At 39.2% G+C, this 23502-nt stretch overlaps 2 protein-coding genes across 2 annotated transcripts in view; one reads left to right on the top strand and one right to left on the bottom strand.

Annotated features, from left to right (window-relative positions):
• Positions 1-23502, top strand: part of cp (ceruloplasmin) — a 442499-nt gene that overhangs the window by 129674 nt on the left and 289323 nt on the right. The window lies entirely within an intron of this gene.
• Positions 1-23502, bottom strand: part of LOC140311609 (contactin-associated protein-like 4) — a 99437-nt gene that overhangs the window by 74806 nt on the left and 1129 nt on the right. Inside the window, exon 2 of the mRNA XM_072389015.1 lies at positions 8546-8656. Within this exon, the coding sequence (XP_072245116.1) occupies positions 8546-8656 (111 nt within the window). The remainder of the gene's footprint in view (positions 1-8545; positions 8657-23502) is intronic.

Genomic DNA, 23502 nt, shown 5'->3' on the forward strand with positions numbered 1-23502 from the left:
TAAATTCTGAAAAAAAAGTTGTATGATCAGATAAATCATCAAATTTTAGACATTTAGGTGAGAACATGTTTGGTATTCACAAAGACATTACTATAGTGCCGGGAGCAGAAGTCTGTATGCTGTTGAGGGAATTTTTCCCACCATAAATCAATAAGTTGCTTTCGAATGTTTACCTTGAAAATTCTGGGAAGAAACCTTAAACAACAGTTTTGCCAACTCTCCATTTGGGGTTACCTGCTGTCTTTCCAAACCATTTTAAAATCCATACATGAATATGCACAATCTTATTATCATATATGCATAAATGTGACTGAACAGTTAAAGTAGACATTTGGACCACAGATAGTTTAGTTGGAGAAAAATTGGGAAAGACCCAACATAAATGTTTTCTTTCTGCCATAAATTAGCAATTATTGTCTGGTAACTGGTGGTGAGGTAGGACCCAGATGCAGCTCTTTTCCAAAAATCAAAAAGGTTTATTCCAAACAAAACAGGGAGAAAAAAAGCAAGAACAAAAGGCGCGGCAGAGACGGATTCAAAATCACTTAAACGTGGACAAAAAAGACTATGACAAACAAAATAGGACTATGATTAACTGACTATGAAATAAATACTATAAGCTATGACTAAACATAGAAACGTGACTATGGCTATGAGGCAAAACCAGCCTTATCTCTGTGGCAAAGCATGAAGGGATAGTGAGGATTCTGCGATGACTGAAAGCAAACCAGGATACTAAATACTGTGGGAGTGATAAGTGAATGAGGTGCAGCTGTGAACAATGAAGCAGGTGACGTGAGTGAACCGAACGTGACAGGGGAGAAACAAGACAAGAACATAACCTGAAAACACAAGATGATTAAACACAAACTGTGACATGAAACCTAAACTGTGACAATTATGGATATTTTTAGGTGGTAAACTAAGAGAAAGATGCAGAAGCAATTTTAAAAGAAAGCTAAGATGAGATACATTTAGCTACATTTTGAAATGACATCAGGCAAGATTTACCCATTTAATTAAATTTGTGAAGAGACTGACTACCTGAGATTAAGAGGATTTAAGTGGAGGCACTGTGCAATCTCATCAGATATGGTATTTAAGAGTGTCTTTAAATTACTACCTGAAGATGAAGAGGTGGAATATAAACATCACACAAAGATCAATTAGATTCTATGGCTTTCTCCACACTGTTAATTTAAACCTACACCCCCTGCTAATGTTATGACCCCTTTTAAAATCTAAATTGGCACTTCCAGAAAAAGATTACAAGGGAGTGATTGTATTCCAAGCCTATTTAAGCATAATTGAAGTGGTTTGAATGTCCAATTATCAGTATGGCCCTCTGAAAAACAGATTTACATGTTGAATACAGCTATTAACATTTGCCTAGAAAAGTTAAAGGCTGTCATTAACATTTGACCATAAGTTAGAATTAAGTTTAAAGGGAAAATTAAAGGGAAAAAGTCATATCCATTGATTAAATAGAGGCCAAGACTCCATTGTTATCATATTTTTCATGTACTTTGTCACAGACATAACGACTCTCCTCAGGAGGAAATCAGAATGCAGGGACCTTACAGTCTTTGTCTTTAACACGCAAAACAACTATTTCCAATGCTGCAACCTTGTTTTGGAATTCCACTCCAGTATCAGACTCACCGCATGTTGAATGGAAAAAGCAAACTCCCTGAGGACTCAGCAAAGAGCACCTGCAGCTAACCCATTAACCTCTGTGAGAGACAGGCTTTCACAGTGCAGTAAATTTTCAGCATGGCTGACCTCATTATTTTAAATTTGAAGGGTACACAATATACTACCTTGATATCAGTTTTTCAGCTGCCATAGGCGGTAGAAGTAACCTCAGTTGTTGTAATATATGTTATCTTAATTAAAAACTGAATCTGAGAGACAGGACAGAGATAATCAAACTTTAGCTTCTGTAGTTTTTAATGAACATTTTTATGTTGTATTTTCTGTGCTGTATTTCTGGTGAAACTAATGTGTAATTAATTAAATGCTTCCACTGGTGAAGTGGCTGAGCCTTTGGATAAGGTTGTTATACTATATATTGCTCCCCTTATGGTGGTCTTATTCCTTCTTAACACAGTACAGTTTAAGATGTAAGTTCTTACGGAAGGTTTTTGCATTTTTTCAACTTTTTTACCTTATTATTTTCAATCTGCATGCATTATTTCACAATGACAAACCAAAAATACATTGAAGTGTTTTGATAATTCATCAACATCTTGATCACTGGAACCCTCTGTAGCAGCTCTGGATGTCCAGTATTTGTTGGGAAAAAAACACTGATGATAAGGACAATGAGATTTTTTTAAAACTATTCATTCTCTTCAGGGATTCTTGTTCAAAGCTTCCAAACCTGTTCTTTTTAGAAAAGATCCTCCAAACCTGGCTCACCTTTCCTTCAAAGATACCTCCCATTTTTATTGGCATATCAGTGATGCTCCTTTCAGTATTGGTCCAGACTCTGGCTGAGAAATTTTAGGGCTTTCAAGGAGTTCCCCAAAGTCACTGTAGTGTTTTCTTTGAGATATGCCTTGGGTTGTTTGTCTCTGGAAATGTAAATCTTTGCGATACCTTTCTATATTTCTCTTAATCTTTATCTCTATCCTGACTTGTCTTATAGTACCTTTTGCATAAAAAGACCACCACAGATGGATGTTGCCATCAATAGGTTTGACAGTAGGGATGGGATTATTGAGTTGATAAATCATGCATGGAGGAAACTTGATACTAAGGAATAATCCAGTTATTTTTAATCAGATCAGATGATTTTGTTTCTTATGATCTGAGAAAGTTAATTTATCGAACTGATGGTTGTTGATCAGTAGGTTCTCTCATTTCCACAAAAGAATATCATCATAGGTGTCTTCTTGCTTACTTTTCTCCCCAAGGCTTTTTTCCCAATGATTACTCAGTAAATGGGTAAAGATTCTGCTGCAAAAAATTTCTTTGAGTTTCTGGTTTTTATACACTATCACATATACCACATATAGGCGATTGTCTGCCTTTCCCTAATTGTGTCCAACAAATTCTGTTATGCACAGACACACGATATATTGTAGAAGATTTACAAGGATCATTAATAAAAGTAATTTGCATGCCAGCTCAGTTGAAATAGTTATTATAATGCGATTAAGTAAACTGTGACATGCAACTGTGTAAACAATCAGTCAAATCAAATCAAATTGTATTTCTATGGCACCTTTCATACTTTAAAAGCAGCACAAAGTGGCTAAAAAAACAACAATGATAAAACATAGCAACGCTCCCACCCCCATAAATACCCAGAGAGACACAGAGACATACAGACACACACACACACACATGCAAACACAAACACACAAGCTCAGACCCACTACACCTATTTGAGAGAGACATGGCTGGGCACTGAGACCTAAGGCAAGGAAAAAGTCACCCCTGGGGGCTGACCACGCTTAGAGGACTCCCGTCCCACGACGACAGGGAGCGCCGCCACAGAAACAGCCCCGACCCGGGCAGACAAGAGGCCCCATACCAAAGTGCAGAGCCCTCCAGCCACCTGGGCCAGAGCAGTCCACAGGACAGCCGTCAGTGGACCAAGAGAAGCTCCCAGTGTGGAAACAAATAATTTAACAAATAAATAAACTGAATTCATTTTAAGATGAATTCAGAAATGTTATATAGTGTGAAAAATTACTTGATGATAAGAGCTGCCCACATCCAATCTTTATGGACTTCAACAGGGTGAAAAGAAGAGCATTTTTCATTGCTCGGCCACTTCCAGGTTTAATTAATCATTTACTTTACACAAGTGCATGGCAGTCACTTCTCCTATTCCTATTGGCTATATTCTGCATGATGCCAAACAGGGCATATACAATGAGACACAGCACTGGGAGTGGAGGAAGCGCTTTGAAGCATTATTAACAGACCACCACGTGTGAACAATCCAAACAGTACCAGTCCCCATATGGGCTGAGCAGTCAGGATAAAACTAAATGGCAGCATTGAGGGCAGAAGAAGCATATAGGGGTTCTGTAACCTCTACATCATAACTGTCTGCTTCATGTCTGAAAGATAGCTATTTCATTTTGAATATGAAACTTTAAATGGCTTTCACTTTTCACTGACCCTGTTTCCTGACAAGAGGGAGTCGGTGATGATTTAATGAGGTCAAAATCCTGAAAACCTGGCATCAGAGTGAAATAGAATGTACAGATGTGACGATGTTTCTGTTTTACAAAAAGTTAATTGAATAGACGATGGAGTGATCTCCAAAAGGCACGATGTTAAAGTGAAACGTTCTTTTAAACATTGTAATAAAAAGACTAGTACAATATTTTGATAATTTTCAGTAAAATAAGGAAATGTGACTAAAACACAAAAAGTTTAGGATTGTTACAAATCAAAGGTAAACTGCTAAAATATTTCCACTAAAGCACAGAAAAATGTTAACACAATTTTAAGGGTTTTTTCCTGTTTTCGAGGACGACTCAATATACTGCGGTGGAAGAGAAACAATTTTCTAATTCACATTAGAACTGGCAAAGGTATACATGACGTGACTCGCCTGCTGTTTCTGGTCTGAGGTAAATGACGATGAATTAACTGATCAGCATGGCAGTGACTAACTGCAAATTTTCCAGAAGTAATAACCCACATTTTAAAGTAATTTGAAGAAGAAGAAAGAACTGTTTATATTTGTCTTTCGAGGAAGTTGACAGCAGTTGTAGGTGTTTATTTCATTGAGGTTTGTTTGTTAGGAGAGCTACTTCCACTAAAAACTATCGCCCTTCAGTGAAAGTTCAAAGTCAAGGTTACTTGCTTTAAACCAGTCAGTAGGAACATGTATGCTTCACGTTTTTTTATAGGTTTTTTCAAAAGCTTCAGTGAAGGGAAACCTGTCAACAGAAGCTAAACATTGTACATGTTGAGTCCAAGTTAGGAAGATTAAGACAACTCACCACACAACCGCTTTTATGGAATGATTTAGATCTCTTTTACAAAGTTGTGTCTGTTTTATATATTTTTTCTCCCACTCTAACATGGATGAATGAACATCAACCTTTGGTTTCCAACAAGGCACATTTAGTCTCACATATGTATTGTATTCATCATAAGAACTGAATCAGATAGGCTGTGCCTGTGTTAAGCAAAGTGCCTGCATGAACTGGGGACCGTCTATACACTATCAGTCATTGCAGAACATTAATTTGACACATAATGCTTGTGTCACTGAAAAGTCAACAAATCAAGGATTTAAACTAAATAAGTTTATTCATTAGTTCATTCATGCCTAAATTAGGGACAATGTATAACAAAAGTTAAGATTTCTATAAATGTAGAAACATTTTACCAGGTTTGTCCAAACCTGCATGGAGTGTTATCATTATTTTGGGCATACTCTGCTGGGACTGGTAGAAATTGATCCATTCAGTAATTTATCCACCAAATTAATAGTCTGCATTTGTTAACAATGAAACTGTGACATTTTCTTTTACAATAAAACTTACACAGGTAAAACATTCTGCTGGGTCATCCTCTCTCCATGTTGTCTGATTTTTTTTTTTTGTGGGACTGAAAGAAAACCCAAAGTCCCTGATGATTGTCTGCTCTGGGACAACAGGCAGCCATAGAGAGCAGTAAAAATTGAAAGCTTGCAAAATGGTACCTCACAGAAGATGCAAAACAAGCCATGAGAGCTCTTCACAAAATCTGAATCGGCATCCTATAGAGAAGTCTCTTAATTTTTACTGCCGTTGGTGAATCACGACTCAATTTTATGCCTCTTTTGAGATGAAGTACAGTTTTTGATTTACTGGTCTAAAATAATTCCTAAGTATTTCTTTATGCAACACTTAATTGGCGGTAGTGCCTTTATTTGTCTCTCTACCTACTCATGTTAAAAAAAGTACACCCTCTTTCAATTCTAAGCTTTATGTATCCGGACAAAATAAGAAAAGTTAATATGGTCATTTGGTCTGGTGATCAAATTAGATAAATAAAGCTCGATGAACAACTACAAATAACATATTTCACTGTCCTGATATTTATTGAACAAAAACTAATCTGAAATGCAGAAGCAGAGCGTGAAACACTGCAGTAATTACACCTCATGACTCAGGCCTGCAAAACTTCAGTTAGCAGCAAATAATTGAAGTACCTTTCAGGTTATGAAGTCATCAGTCTCACATCGTTGCTGAGAAAGTTTGGCCCACTCTTCTTTACAACATTGCTTCAGTTAGTTGAGAGTTGTGGGCATTTGTTTATGCACTGCTCTTTTTAGGTCACACCACAGCATTTCACTCCAGCTGATTGGGCCATTGCAACTCCTTGATTCTTTCCTTCTTCAGCCTTTCTGTTGCAGATTTGTTGTTTTGATTGGGATCTTTGCTGTATTGCATTATCCAATTTCAACCAATTTCTTTTAGCTGACAAACAGTCTCATTCTACAACAGATAGCTTGGTGTACACAGGAGTTCATTGAGAACTCATTGACTTCAAGGTATCCAGGTCCTGTGGCTACAAAACAAGCTCAAGTCATCAGCTCCCCACCACTACGCTGTGTTTGTTTTTCATCGAATCTGGCACTGTCCATTATGGCCAAAAACCTCAACTTTGATCTTCTGTCCAAATGTTTTTTGCAAATTTTCTGAGCATTGCACTGTCTGACCTTGAGATGAACTTGCTGGAACATCCACTGATGGGAAGATTGGCATTTTGAATTTTTCTGCTTGTGTATGATATTTCTCACGACTGAGTAAAGGTATTCAAAGTATTTGGAAATCATCTTGATTTGTATGGAAGCAGTATGATCTTATTAGTTTTCCCACAAAACTGCTTCTGATTTTTTTTTATAAATAATAGCTTGCTGTAAGATGTCTAAACTTGCATTTCCTAAATTTCAGACCTGATTAGGAGAATCTTTTATTGTGTTCCAATCTGATCTGTAAAACCTTATTATGGCATGAAGATGTAGTTTCTTTTTCATGACTGTACATATCTACTTACATATTAGCCTTAATGTCCTTACAGCCATCATCGAGATATTTCTCAGATTTTTTTAATCTAGCTCAGTTATGCCTTTGATGAATTGGGCTCAGTGTCTTGGAGAGAGACTCAAAATCTCTCATGAACCTTGAGAAAATGCACAAATGCAATCTGTGGAGCAGAAAACACCGTATGACAAAGGCTGATATTCAGTCAAGCTATACTGCTTTTTCCTTAGTCAGTTCTGACCATTATACTTGCCTGAAGGTGCTTCTTGAAAGTTGCTGTCAACAACTGACCAAGCGCATAGAGTTTAAAGTGCCATAAAAAATTTTATGGATTGCCTTGTTCCCAACTCTCCACTGTTCATGCTTTCAAACACTGTGAAAAATGTAAAAGGGCAATGCTTTGAGGAAAAAGGGTAAAGAAGAGTGATAACCATGCAGCTTGAGCTAAAAAAAAAAAAAATTAATTTTGCCCTTTCTAGTCACACTTTAAAGGAAATAGGGAACTATTCCTGTTTCTACATCTGAATAACTTTAGAGATTATGAAAATTACACCAATGATGGATTAAAAACAACAAAAAAATAACAGTAAAGCCAACAAAGAGCCATCCTAATGCTTTCTTTGAAGATTGAGTTTGAATTTATTTATACACTGCATCTTCTTCAATTTATTATGAAACATCAGTTTATTTTAGTGCTGATGAACTAAGAATGTCCTATACTGGGTCTAAGTGCACCCAAGCTTTGGAATGAGCTGAATTTAAATGTCAGACAGGCCTCCTCGCTTCCTGTTTTTAAATCCGTTTTAAAAACGCACTTTTACTCCCTCGCCTTTAACTTGTCTGTCATTCCCTAAAAAACACTTGCAGTGAGCTTGTTTGTTCCTTTATTCTGTTTTTTTTTCTTGTTTGTCTGTTTTTTTTAAGTGATTTTGTGTTTGTGTCTTTATCCCATTTATCTTAATTTTAAACCTATTATACGTCTCAATTTAAAGCACTTAGGCTTCCCCTGTGGTTTTTTAAATGTGCTATAAAGTTGATGATGATGATAATTTAATTACTAGTCATGTGATATCCTTACATTTTCAGTGTAAGAAATTGAATGCATATTATGTATGTTTGACCATCAGCCCTGAAAATACAAGAATTTACTTTTTTGTAATGTCACTCTGGTTTACCTTTATACCTAAATACAAGTAATCCAGTGTGCAGGTTGAAAAGTCTCTCTTTAAGACAAAAAAAAAAATTCAAATTTCACCACAGCGGTGGCTCTCATTTGTGCAAGCCCGGACAGTTGTGAATGTTCTCCTTTAAATAAAACATGATCTAAATATATTAACTGCTGAAGGTGATGTGTCAAACAATAAATGCCTCCCAAATACTCCAGCTTTATGTTAAAGCACTTAACTGCTATGACAGAGATGAATTTTGAGTAATATGATAATTGCTTTTTTTTAAAAAAAATTTTTAAAATCAAATGCAGATGGGTTCGCTAACATGTAAAGCTTCCTCTCTTATCGACTCCATCATCAGCAGTTACTCACCTTCTCGTCTGTTGACTTTAGCAAAGACTGGTCCATGGCTGCTGGACAGCTGAGAGGAGCTTCTGAAGGATGATGGCGGAAGACTGGATACCAGTGGGTTGTCACATACCTCTGTTAACCAATCAGACAGCAGAACAGACAGGAATCAGTATTTAGAAATATGGAGCATTTGGAACTCACAGTGTGGACCAGTATATCAGAGAAGGTTAAAGTAAGTTTTCTCCTCTTTAAAAGGTTAAACTTGAATGATTGTGCCTGCCAAATAATATAAACTGAGGTAATTATAGGTTTGGGGTGATCCTTAAGGCCACTGTAGGAATAAGACAGTGTGGTTTCATTGGAAGAGAAAAGTCAGACAAGACCTTTTCATTCCTCACACACTTTAATGTTTATAAATGTCATAGACGAGAAATGGAGTCGAGTACGAATTCAATATGAATAAATGTCTCATGCAAAGCAAATATCTGCAGATTAATTGATGTTGCATTGCGTAAAAAAGAATGACGGATTCATTTTGAAGTGATGTAGTTTGCCTACGCAAAAACAACTTTATGGAAATAATGCATAAGTGGGGACTTCATCAGAAAACATGTTTATGTTTATGTTTATGTATTTATCAGACGCTTTTATCCAAAGCGACTTACAAATGAAGATATAACAAGCTATATAAAAAGCTAACAATAAACTACATTGAAGGAACCCACTAGTCAGACTCTGTCAGATGTGACAGAGTAGAGATAGGGTGCAGGCATAGAAGGAAGTGCAGAAAGATAAAGTGCAAAGATAGAGGGGGGTAGGGAAGTACAAGGTAAGTGCTAGAATAGGAGATGCTCTCTGAAGAGCTGGGTTTTCAAGAGTTTCTTGAAGATAGACAGGGACGCCCCTGTTCTGGTAGTGCTCGATAGGTCATTCCACCATCGTGGGACAACACATGAAAAGAGTTTGGATCGTCTTAGGCGTGGTGTAGGCACTGCTAGACGGCAATCCTGGGACGAACGGAGGGACCAAGTTGTGACATATGGGATGGGAGCCGTTCCATTAAGCACTTTGTAGGCTAACATCAGTAACTTGAATTTGATGCGGGCGGCTAAGGGTAGCCAGTGGAGTTCAATGAACATAGGGGTGACGTGTGTTCTTTTAGGCTGATCGAAGACCAGATGCGCTGCCGCGTTCTGGACCATCAGCAGAGGTTTCATAGTACAGGCTGAGAGACCAGTTAGGAGAGCATTGCAGTAGTCAAGGCGGGCGATGACCATGGCCTGCACCAGGAGTTGGGTGGCATGTATGGTCTGATCTTTCTTATGTTTGGTAATGCAAAGCGACATGAACGAGCAACCGAGGTAACGTGATCTTTGAAGGTTAGGTGGTCATCAATCATGACACCCAAGTTTCTAGCAACCTTTGATGGAGCAAGAGATAGGGATTCAGTTTGTTGGTTTGGCTGGAAAGACAAGCAGTTCAGTTTTTGGGAGGTTAGGTTGGAGGTGATGGGCTTTCATCCATGTTGACATGTCAGAGAGACAGTCTGTGATTCGTGCTGAGACCGTGTGGTCGTCAGGTGGGAATGACAGATAGAGCTGGGTATCATCAGCATAACATTGGTATTAGAAGCCATGTGATGGGATGATCTGTCCCAGTGAGTTGGTGTACATGGCAAAGAGAAGAAGTCCCAGTACTGAACCTTGGGGGACCCCTGTGGCGAGGTGGTGCGCTGCAGAATTGTGACCAAGCCAGGATACTTTGAAAGACCGACCAGTGAGGTATGATTCAAACCATGAGTCTGCTCTCCCTGTGATGCCCACGCTAGAGAGTATGGACAAAAGGATACTGTCGTTGACAGTGTCAAATGCAGCTGATAAGTCGAGCAGGATAAGTACAGACGACTTAGCTGTCGCTCTGGCTTCTTTTAAGGATTCTGTCACAGCCAACAGAGCCGTTTCGGTGGAGTGTCCACTTTTAAACCCAGATTGGTTTGGGTCAAGGAGGTTGTTATGTGAGAAGTAATCAGTGACCTGCTTAAAGACCGCCCTTTCAACGATTTTAGACAGAAATGGGAGGAGAGAGACCAGCCGATAATTCTCCACATGAGTTGGAGGTAGGGAAGGTTTCTTGAGCAGCGGTGTAACCTGAACATAAATCTTGAATTATCAAAAGAAAGAATACAAGCATGGGCATGTTAAAAGTCTTAGAATATCAATCATTCAAATAGTCTGCTGAGACATTAATTTGTATAGAGAGCTGGATGTTTACATTGTAAAATATATTGCATATTGTACGCTTTTAAATTAAAACAAAGGTCTCCTGAAAATTAGAGGTGGACACTTAGTTAATTGCCGTCAGCATCTTGTGGCACATGCTTGTGCTCCGTTTTTTCCAGTTAGTACTGATAATAGTTTTTACTCTGACAGTGGTCATATTCTCATTTATTTTCACTAGATAGTGTTCTCTTTTGCAAGTGTTCTAAGCAACTGTTATAAATAGTTGCACACTGTTGGACATTTAAGCAAGACAGCAATTTTTAAAGAAGCATCAATACATTCTTTGCTACTTCACCCTGAGCTCTCAACATTTTATCTAAGCCACACACAGCAACTTGTGCTCCAAAAAGATCTACATCCATAAAAGATTAAAATTAATTTAGAAATGCAAAGAGCATATTGCTAAATGTGTACAATAAAATAATGTGGGAATAAACAGAACATTTTAATTATGAATACATGTATTCATTCAAACATACATCATTTCTTGACATCCATATCTAATTGTTCAGTTATGTCCAGGGCTTCAGACAAGGAATGTACTTTTCTACAAACTGAGAATGAACCATAGCTTTGTATAATTGTTTTTATAGAATGAACCATTTTGATAGGATTCACAGATATATCGACCCAACATTGGTATCATCAGGTATCAACCTGTTGACGGCAATTGCCCTTTCGGCAAATAAGATACCATTTTTCCAGGTGTGTTCGGATTGTGTCGGATTGATTTGCTCTCAGACTGACAAGATTTCTTTACATTTAATTGTGCTGGGTACAAAATAATTTTGTTGGGCCTTGTAAGCTCTGAAAATTCATTCAGTTGGTTTCACGAAGGAGCACTTTGTCAATAAATACCTATAGCTCTTTAGGCAATTCACCCATTTGCACTTTAACCAACATTTTGCACTTGAAGTTTGCAGGGACTTGCACAAAGAACACAATTTAATTTATTGGAATATTCACTGAATATTCACTGAACATTTTAACAATATTTATGAAGTTCTGTCTTCCACAACCCACACAATTGCTGGTTTGATTGAGTGGCAGGTGTCTGCGAAAGAAACATCTATTAGTGTCAGGAAGTAAAATGACCATGCTTTGGTGAGACAGAGTGAATGTGTGTTGTACAACAATTGTTGGGATGCACAATGTGAGGTTGACGTTTAAATGGTCCGTTTTACCCACCAGTCTTTTCTTCTGTTCTCTCCAGGGTGTTGGAAAAATGCTCCTTTTGTGTCTGACTGACGTAAAGGTTCCAGGAGAGGCCATGGACATTATGGATGCATGCAAGCTGGAAATGTCAACTGACCATTTATATTGTTTACTGAGGCACTTATTACACAAAACCTTGATACATTTAAATACAGTAAGTAACTGTTCACTGTTGCTTGAAATTGAAATGAGGTGTTCTCTGAATTCAGTCATTTTTTTCACCTAAATACAGCAAAAATACTAGAATCAAAGTTGCACATATCCTCAACCATGCAGGCATGCAGCCATTTCAATTCAGTTTATTGTGTGCTTAAAGCTGGGACAGGTTTAAATATTCTGAAGGCTAGAAGTTTGATAGACAACCTGACATTATACTCATATTTATATTTTGTGGTTATTTAAAATCTTTGGTGTCTTGTGAGAAAAAAAAATAGAAATCCCTGTCTTCATACAATCAAATTGTTCTTGCAAAAGATTATCAATTTTAAGGCACAATCATAATAAGACTAGTCTAGTGACAAAAAAATAAAAGCTTTGTAGAGTTTGAAATATCAGTTATGGCTGAGGTATCCTATAATAAATACTGTGTTACCATGAAAGATGTGAAGGACAGACTCTAAGAGATACTGGACAGATCACACATTGCTCTATAGATGGAACCCATATCTTGAATTAGGTCTGAATGGGTTTAAAAAATAAATAAATAAATAAATAAATAAAATAAAAAAATAAAAAAATCACCTGCATATTTTATAGTTGTAATGTGAGATCAAGTGATGCATACTTTACTGTGACTCTCAAGCAGTGTTGATAGCAGGTGTAGAGCAGTAAAGAGACTCAGTCTGAGTGAGATTGAATTTGTTGCATCATCTCTGCTTGTCAATATGTCTCAACAACTGTCATACATCAGAAATTATTGTTGTGTGGTCTACAAAAAAATGCATTCAAGTAAAGCGTTTTTTAGTCTGTCTCATAAGTACTTCTATGAATGATAATGCCAGCTGGTGGCACAGACATGCATATCTCAGTAAATATTAGATAAATCAGCATGGCTTTTAGTGTCTGCCATGCAGCTTCTAAACACATCCGATCATTTTCTTGCTCACGACAAAATAAATCCTTATCATACAGATCAGCAAACACTTTTGCCATCTGGCTACTTAATATCTCTTGCAGTATTGGGATCAAAGATTCTCTAAACCAACAAAATAAAACATTTAAAGTGGTATGACTTGTAGGAAATGGTATGGATATCTGGTCTCCTGAGTGAGATAAAGTACTGTTGATAATGTGTAGATGGATGAGAATAAGTTTTAAAGTATGGTGTACAATTGTATCAGTAAAGGTAAAAAGGCTAATGATTCAGTATTGACATCAAGTGTTATTTGGGTCATGCAATTAGCTTCTTCTTTGCTTGAGCTAATAGTGTTGCCAAATCTTGTACGCATATATGCTCCTGATGAACAGAAGGGTACTGAGCCAAGTTAATTTCCCTCTGATAAGTTTGTCTGAAAAATACTAATTCAGTCTCTGAATGTTCAGAAGATGTGTGGTTCATGTAAAAGAAGTCCAACATTTCCCTCAGAGGTTGGTGGATGGAAGCATCAATTAAAATCTGTGCTTAGGTTAATGTCTCGAAATGAAATGAATAGAACCTAATGAGGAGGAGTTCGGTGAGACCATGGAGAACGACTTCTGGATGGCCTCGAAGAGATTCTGGTCCACCATCCAGCGTCTCAGGGGGGTGAAGCGGCTCATTGTCAACACTGTATGGTGGGGACGGGGCTTTGCTGACCTCAACTAGGGATGTTGTGATTCGGTGGGGGGGAATACTTTGAGGACCTCCTCAATCCTACCAACACATGCTCAGAGGAAGCAGAGTCAGAGAACTCGGAGACGGGTCCTCCCATTTCTGGGGCTGAGATTGCCGAGGTGGTCAAAAAGCTCCTCGGTGGCAAAGCCCCAGGGGTGGATGAGGTCTGTCCTGAGTTTCTCTGGATGTTGTAGGGCTGTCTTGGCTGACACGCGTCTGCAGCATTGTGTGGACATTGAGGACAGTGCCTCTGGACTGGCACATCAGGGTGGTGGTGCTCGCCCTATTTAAAGAAATTAATAAATAAAAAAAATAAATAAATTTTTTTTTAAAAAAGGAGGACCGGAGGGTGTGTTCCACCAACAGTAGGAAATCACACTCCTCAGACTCCCTGGTAAGATCTATTTGGATCTTACCAGGGAGAGATCCAGGGAGAGAAGGATCCGTTGGATAGCCAAATCTTGAATTCAGGAGGTGCAGTGTGGTTTTCGTCATGGCTGTGGAACAGTGGACCAGCTCTATACCCTCGGCAGGATATGGAGGGTGCATGGGAGTATGCCCAACCAGTCTACATGTGTTTTGTGGACTTGGAGAAAGCGTTCGACCGTGTCCCTCGGGGAGTCCTGTGGGGGGTGCTCCGGGAGTATGGAGTGCCAGACCCCTTGATAGGGGCTGTTCGGTCTCTGTATGACTGGTGTCAGAGTTTGGTCCGCATTGCCGGCAGTAAGTCGGACGTGTTTCCGGTGAGGGTTGGACTCCATCAGGGCTCCCCTTTGTCACCAATTCTGTTCATAATTTTTATGGACAGAATTTCTAGGTGCAGGCCGGACGTTGAGGGGGTCCGATTTGGCGACATCAGAATCGGGTTTCTGCTTTTTGCGGATGATGTGGTTCTGTTAGCGTCGTCGGGCCGTGACCTTCAGCTCTCACTGGAGCGATTTGCAGCCAAGTGTGAAGCGGCTGGGATGAGAATCAGCACCTCCAAATCCGAGACTATGGTCCTCAGCCAGAAAAGGGTGGAATGCTCTCTCCGGGTCGGGAATGAGATCCTTCCCCAAGTGGAGGAGTTCAAGTATCTTGGGGTCTTGTTCACGAGTGAGGGACGAATGGAGCGTGAGATTGACGGGCGGATCGGTGCAGAGCCCGCAACACTGCGGACGCTGCACCGATCCGCCCCTCGTTGTGAAGAAGGATCTGAGCCAGAACGTGAAGCACTCTATTTACTGGTCAATCTACGTTCCTACCCTCAATTATGGTCACGAGTTGTGGGTAGTGACCGAAAGAACGAGATTGCGAATACAAGTGGCCGAAATGGGCTTCCTCCGCAGGGTGTCTGGGCTCTCCCTTAGAGATAGGGTGAGAAGCTCAGTCATCCGGGAGGGGCTCGGAGTGGACCCGCTGCTCCTCTGTATCGAGAGGAGCCAGATGAGGTGGCTCATGCATCTGGTTAGGATGCCCCCTGGACGCCTCCCTGGGGAGGTGTTCTGGGCACGTCCCACTGGGAGGAGACCCCAGGGAAGACCAAGGAAACCTTGGAGAAGCTATGTCTCTCGGCTGGCCTGGGAACGCCTTGGGGTCCCCCCGGAAGAGCTGGAGGAAGTGCCCGGGGACAGGGACGTCTGGGTTTCTCTGCTGAAGTTGCTGCCCCCGTGACTCGAACCCCGGAGAAGCGGTAGATAATGGATGGATAGAACCTAATGAGAGTCTAAAGGGGGCATGTCAGTCATGAAAAATAAAAAACATGATGAGTGTAGAAAACAACTCTTTAAGTATCTCGCTATTTCTTTTATGACAAAAGCAAAAAGATTAGATTCCCATGACAACTGCAGAACTACAATTGCCAATATAGACATTGCCAACACATACATACAATGATAATATCAATATCATCATACTTTTACAGTTAAGTACAATATTTTTAGTTTTTGATAGTCTTGTTTGGTCATGATGAACACTCAAACCTTTAAGGGGAAGTGTTAACCTATGACTTTCCTCTAACAGTTGGATTTTGTTACAACATGCATTACAGTCAGTATAGTTTTTTTCAAAATTAGTAACACTCAAAGTTTCTGATTTCTTCTGTAAAAACAGACTACATTATGTTTATTTTCACTCAAATCTTGCTTCTCCATTTATAACTTTTCTTCTCTCTTCTCCTTTTATTCCCCTTTAGACTGTTGAGTCGTCCATAATCTTTACTGTTTTATGATGGTGCAAGTTCCTCTGGTAATGATTGCAGCCTGACAGCTCAACTGAAAGATACACTGCAGGGCTTGCCACTGACAATGCAATAAATGTTAGTTCCTTCTGTCCATCCCTCTGTTAACAACACAGAAGACATCCCAGTGATTCTAGAAAAACTATTCTTTGAAACAAAATTACCTACTTTCCTCTGATATGAAAGCACTGCTGCACTTTATTCAGTGCCAACTACATTAATATGAAGCTTTGTGGGATGCAGATCTAATTAGGAAATTAAATGGCCATGATAACAACTGCACTGCAGCACAGCAGAAATAAAACATCACCTTGAATCTATTTGGCTTAATTCTCATTATTTATACAAGTATGCTAGGTGCTAAACAAATAACAAAAGTATTTTAATATTATTATATAAAATTAAATATTTCTGTCTTATTCTGATTTGGAAGAATTACTGCAGGTAACATCTTCTACTAATGGATCCAATGTGGAGCTGGATGAAAGTTCCATGAAAATGTTCTCAAGTAATCATACAAATCATAGCACACATTTGTGTATGACTTAGACCTTAAGCTGACCTTTTTTATCCCAACCTTCTCCATTCTCTAAAAATGTATGTACACTTCTTTCTTCGTTATCACTGGGATTATACCCAGCAATCCTGAAAGTCTCTACTTTGTAGGCATCAGTGGCTTCATTTCCAGATCCTCAGTCAGCGGAGGCGACACTGAATTTATCTGCTCTAGAACCGTCATTCAAATACTAATGACTGTTGCTGACCCGAATCATGTCCTGAAAAGTCAGTTAAGTCTTGAGTTAATGAGGTTCTGAGATTTTATGATTCACAGCATGGTCAAACCTTTGAACTTTTTATCACAACAGGCAGCAATGAAATTAGTGAAATTAGTATTTCTGTCTCTCAAGGAATGAAGTGATCCATCTATTTACAAGAATCAATGGGTCTTTTAGGATTCATGAGATACCCTCAGGGATTTTGTAATCACAGCTATGCAATTAGATCCTTGGCAGACTGCTATTGGTTCCCCTAAGTAAGCAATTAAACACCTTTCAGGACTCACCGTTTTCTTACTATTCTTGGGTTCAAGTCCAATCTGTACAAAGCGGGCAACACTCTGAGGATTGTGTTCTTTCATTTCTCCAGTGTCTTTAACGCGTTTCTGCCTGTTCTGTTGTGTGAGAAGCTCTAGAAAATACAAGTGGATGTTTACACAGTCGCCTGAATATCTCAGTACCTGACAAACAGACCATAATTTGTGTATTTGAGCCATTTTGTTTGAACAACTGGTCAGGAGCACCAGAGCACCGCAGAGGACTGTAATCACACCATTTCTCTTAACACTAGAGTCCTGTCAACTGCAGAATTACTCCAACAACTGCAGTTGTGCGGGGTATCGGTGGACAGGAAGATAAGTACAGAAAACACAGGGGACCACTTTTTGACATGATGTGGCAACAAGACAAAGGATTGTGGATTTCATAAAGACCAATAATAACTATCCTGGGAAAAAAAGTGGAGGTGGTGTGGAACTTCAGATATCTGTGTCTTTACCTGAACAACTGTGCCACAAAGAACTGATAAAGACAGATGCCTGTGTGCTGGGGGACAGGTCTTGAGCCCCCAGAGAAAACTGCACTTTCCACAACATATACTGATAAAACAAGTGACCTTGCTTAAATTGTTACTACAAATGTGCTGCAGCAATATGTTTTGCCTCATCTCAGCCTTCCAACAGCTTGCAAGCAAACATAAAATAAATAATTCCCCAATATATACCAAAAAACTAAACTTAAGATAGCAAAATCTTTCACATAAAATTTAAGAAAGAAAGAAATGCAAATTAATGTTTTTCCTGCATCACTCCAAGCACACTGCATCAAGTATTTAAAAAAGAAAAGCTGATAAAATTAATTAATTTTCATTCTCACTGGTCATTCTTTAAGAAATAACCTTTTCATATGAATTTAGTTATTTTTAATGTTTGTCGGGCAGTTTCCATAGAACATGCTTTTCTTCAAAGAACAACATGTTCAAAAGGGTGTTACAGTAATGTCACCCTGCATGCAAAAGAGTAAGACTGAAGCAGGAGAGCACAGCTTTACTGCTAAAACTTGTGTTGCTGTGCAAAAACGAGAAGGCAAATGCACCACACAACACACACACACAAAGAAACTCCACTGATGGGTGAAATTAGAGAAGGAGTGTCACTGCATGACTTAAAGATAGAGGGCACCAGCAATAAATGTCCATACAAAGCCCTGAGCCAAACTCCTCCACATTGTGTTCACTTTTCATTTGTTCTCCTACCCCCTGCTGTCCTCTCATTTCTCTTCCTTTTTTCCCCCTCCCACAACACTGACATAAATAGTCACCTTAAACTTCTATCTCTGACGAGTAACTGGTTACGTAAAATCACAAAGAATCCTGAGCATAACTGCTGAAAATACATTTCAGTGGCTGATGATTGGCTGGTAATGGGTATATCACCAACAGCTATTAATTGCACAGAATCATCCCGACAAACATTTTAACAAAATTACACACATTTATCACTTGCACTAAAGAGCAGATGGATATTGATTGACTTGCTGGAAAACATATTCAGATATTTAGGATCTTAAGAGACAGATGAAAACAAAGCTAGCACAGAAATTTCACTGGGGAAAGCTGAGACGCTCATTCCGGCCACTCAACACAATCCCTGCAATTCCACCTGACATCCTGCAGCCCATTTCACAAATATTCCAGAGGCGTCTTCAAGCTAAAAATATACACCTAGTCCAATTTTGATAGAAGGCAGGTCAAGCTGCACAGAGTAGATAAACCAGGCAGGAAGTCAGTCACTGGAACAGCGTACAGAATCCTGTCAATTACACAAATAGGCATCCTGTGCAGACTCCCGATCACACATTACAACACTGCACCAACATGACCTGTGGCCCCAGGCCAGAGGCCCCCGGGTCAGAGGATTTTTACTGTGGATGAGAAGTTAAAATTTACAAGAGTTTGTCACAGGTATTTTTAATGAGAACAAAACCATAAAAGACAAAGTGGGGATTGTTTTATAGAACTAATGGAAAGTCTGCAACAGAAACTAGTCTGCAACAGAAACAGAAACTATAATATTTGAAATATAGCAGCCACAAAAAAAGTACTCTGTAGATGATCTGTTGAAGGGTCCATCTATCAAAATTGTGAGTGAACTTCAGCCAGTCAGATAAAGCATGCAGAGTCTAACAGGACCAGTCAGTAATGTCAGCTAAAACCCCACCGCCATAGCAATACCCGTCTTAACACAGCCAATCCATGTATAGACTCAGTTTAGTCGTTCAACACACCCTCTCACTGTATGCCTTCATTTTTACACAGCTCTGATTTTAGTAAAGGTGACAAGTGTTCAAGATTTATTAAGTCAAACATGCTACTGAAGCAGTCTTCTGTTGATTTTGTTGGAAATACGAAGAAAGTCAACACAGCAGGATAAAAAGACCACAGTATGTTGGCAGGGAAGTTGCAGAGCAACACAAGCATTCCAGTGCCAACTGGCTGTCTTTAGAATTCTACTCCAACGGGCGGAGAGTGTACCTACTAAGGTGAGGGAACAGACAACTGGACCAAACAACACTGGTAGAGAAGCGAAGAAGAACAGATGCAAACATACTGTAATTCCATATGTGGAGTCTCAGAGAAACTTAGAAGGATCTTCTCTAAACATGACATTCCAGTCCTTTTTAAAGCCAAGAACACCCCCAGACAGACTGGTTCACCCAAAGGACAAAACACCCAAATAAAAACAGTGTTGTCATGTATGCAGTGCAGTGCAGTGCAGCGAGGAGTGTGCAGACCTCTATATAGGAGAGACCAAATAACAGCTTCACAAGCGCATGGCATAACATAGAAGAGCTACCTCACCAGGTGAAAGACTCAGCAGTGCACCAACATCTCAAGGAGAAGGGACACTCTTTTGAGGACAGTAATGTACACATGCTGGACAGAAGACAGATGGTTTGAGAGAGGAGTCAGGGAAGCCATCTATGTTAAACTGGAAAAATCATCTTTGAACAGAGGAGGTGGTCTCAGGTATCACCTTCCCAGCACCTACAATACAGCATTGTCTCTCCTCCCCAGGCAGTTTCACAATCATTTACACCTTGGATCCTGTGACCAAAACTCACCCTTTCAGGCAGGTAGACAATTCAGAGGTGATAATAACTAATGACACGCACGTTGGTCAGGGGTTCAGTGACACATGACTGTAATGACCCTCTCTGCTTAAAAGCTGATGCTCCCCACCATCTAGTTTAGAACTGAAGAAGCCTTTCAGATGAGGTGAAATGTCTTCAAGATCCAAGCAGAAGTCCTGTTGATCTTATTCAAGCTCTTAAGATTTGACTTTCACTGTTCTAGAGGCATAGAACTACCGTTCTTGAGGATTTTTTGTTTTAATTTAAAATATTTGTCACTGTTTGGAAAAGGAGAAATATAACTGGATGTAGAGAAAGCGAAATACAGACAGATCCTCACAGCCAGACGCAAACATAATGTTCTTTACACAGGAAAGGACAGAGCCGTCTGTCCTTCCTGAGAAGGCTTGGGTCCTTCAACATCTGCAAAAAATGCTGCAGATGTTTTACCAGTCAGTAGTGGCCAGCGTCCTCTTCTGCGCTGTGGTTTGCTGGGGAGGCAGCAGCATGAAGAGGGACTATGCCCGACTGGTGAAGAGAGCTGGTTCGGTGGTGGGCACAGAGCTGGACTCTCTGGTGACAGTGGCAGAGAGAAGGACCCTGGACAAACAACGCCCACCACCCTCTGCACAACACCTTCATCAGGCAGAAGAGTGTGTTCAGTGGCAGACTGCTGTGTCAATCATGTTACACCAACAGACTCAAGAACTCTTTTGTCCCTCTTGCTATCAGGCTGTACAACAGCTCTCAATGATGGTACTTCTGCTACTTCTGTCACTTTACATTTGTAAATAATTTATAGTTGTACAAAATATTTTATTTCTACAGTAACTTTTTTTTTTTTTTTAAATAGTTTTTGTATAGACCCTAATGTATGTTATGTTACTTTTTGCTACTGGATGCTTGAATTTCCCTCGGGAATCAATAAAGTATCTATCTATCTAATTAAATGTGTTCAGTTAAGTTTGTTTTTGCTAATAACTGGTGCTCACAGTTTCTATGTTATTGCTGCTTTAGAAAGTGGCAGCAGAATGTCGGCAATTCTTAGACTGATAACAAGTCAGGATATAATGACGGGGCCATTTGATGAATGGGTCTTTTTTTTTTTTTTTTTTTTAAGAGATGCAAACTTCCAAAGGGAACCCAGCCTTGGGCAAACACAAATCCCCACAGGTCACAAAGGCAGATAGATGGACAGCAGTTCTGTCATTTTTATCGCTTAGGTATTTGTCCCTGAATTAATAAATCTAGATTCATCACTGGCAGCTCCAGGCATACAACACCAGTCACCACCTTTATCTAACCTTGACTTAATCTGAAACTCTTTATGACTCCATCTCATGATGAAGAATGAGGGACAGGAAGGCTTTGCAGACAACACGTCTCTCACATTTCAAATCAAATAGGATTTATTCTATTTAATGTTCTCTAAGTGCAAACCATGAGCTCAATGAAAACTAATAAACTCTCATGAGGAAGGGCTCTTCGGAAGCAGGGGGATAGGCCTAAATTTAAATAAACCTCTTTGCCAGCATCTCTTTTTTTATTTTTAAATATCAATTTAAATTAACTTATTCTGTGGACTGGGTGAGTCAAATTTTGAGCACGATGAGAAAACATGTTAAAGTGACTTCCTCATCCTCAGCTTGTTAAATGATGAAAACTCGAACAAGCCTACGGTCTCAGCCACCCAAGAGATAAAGCATTAGCCAAGCAATCCTGCTTCTGGCAATGTGATAATCAAGATGAAGACAAAAATAAATAAAAATAATCACCTATATCTAGTGAAGGTTTCATGTTGCAATATAACTGGTTAAGATTAGGCATTGAAAACCAAACAGGTAAAGTCAGGGAGGAGGAAAAAAAAAAAAAAAAAAATCATGGCTTGCGTTAAAACACACATTGTAATCATGTATCAGATTAAAATTAGCTCAACACAAAAACCATATTAGAGATGGGTAGGAGTCACAGATTTTATGAAGAGCTCCACCTTCTGGTCCTAAATGTCAGCAAGACCGTGGAGATGGTGGTTGATTATAAAAATTATAACAACAATGGTGAGGAGGTTGGTATGACAGACTAGACTGATGGACCAATCTCAATGCAGTGTACAAAACAAACAAAAAAAAAAAAAAAAAAGGATGAGAAGACTCAGATGTGCCGCAAGATGTTAATTTTGCCAGTCTGTGGTGTTGAGTGCCATCTGCTGTGCTGTTGAATGCTAGGACAGCAGGATTAAAAAGATAAATAAATAAAATAACTCAGCCCCAAGGCTGGGAATGTCATTGTTCAGAACATGAGGACACTTGAGTCTGTGAGGAAGAGAAGGACAGAGAAGAAATTGTTCTGCATCCTGTACAATCCATCCCATCCTCTGACCCACAGACGTAGCAGGGCTACTTACTTCAGTCGTGCTTTCTTATTGCTCATGTTACTGCACCCCTACTGTTCTTTAGTGGCTGAACAATCAAAATGCACTTCTGAATGTGAAGCAGCTAATTGATGAAAGTGTTTGAATGTGTGTTTGAGTGAAAGTATATTCACAGGGAAAAGAGAGATGAGTGTGATAGTGAGAGAAACATTCTGTCGTCTACTCACAACTTTGGATTAAGAATAGAGCTCCTCATTGAGCTGCAACCTTTTTATTAGATAGAATAGTCAGGGCAGAATAAGTTTTCATCCACATGGCATAAGCTCAAACTTGCATGCGTCATGCTGTGGAGAAAAGTATAACAAATAGTGCGTTGTTAAAGTAAATTTGCCCTTTTTCTGATTTTCTGATTCTCTTGCGAGCTAATACAATTTACCTAGTTAATCTGAACTCTTTATTTAATTCATTAATCTTTCTAAAAAGCTGTAATATTTCCCAAACAGCTGAGAAAAAAAAAACAACAGTACCCGTCGATGCCTACCTTCACCCTGATCATCCATATCTTTGAGCTGGTTTAGTATGGGAGTGGAAATGATCTGGTACTGTAATTACGGAAAGGAGGACAGGCGTGACATTTCATGAGCTGCTTTAACTCTGCATCTCCTGAAGCTATTCATTAAAACCTCCCTAGAGGAAACTAACAGCTCACATCTACTCAGGGACTCAATAACAGAAGGGAATCTGAGATCACATTCGTTTCAGAGACGAGTTAATGTGCCATTTTCACTGCTTACTTTTTTAAACCATCCACTTACTCAATACCCTACTTTCTTGGATTTTTTATTTTTTTTGTATTTTAAAAAAATAAATAAAAAAACTGGAGCAGAAGAAGCAG

Source organism: Leuresthes tenuis, unplaced genomic scaffold (assembly GCF_036924035.1).
Source record: "Leuresthes tenuis unplaced genomic scaffold, fLeuTen1.0.hap1 SCAF_7, whole genome shotgun sequence".
NCBI classification, from domain to species: domain Eukaryota; kingdom Metazoa; phylum Chordata; class Actinopteri; order Atheriniformes; family Atherinopsidae; genus Leuresthes; species Leuresthes tenuis.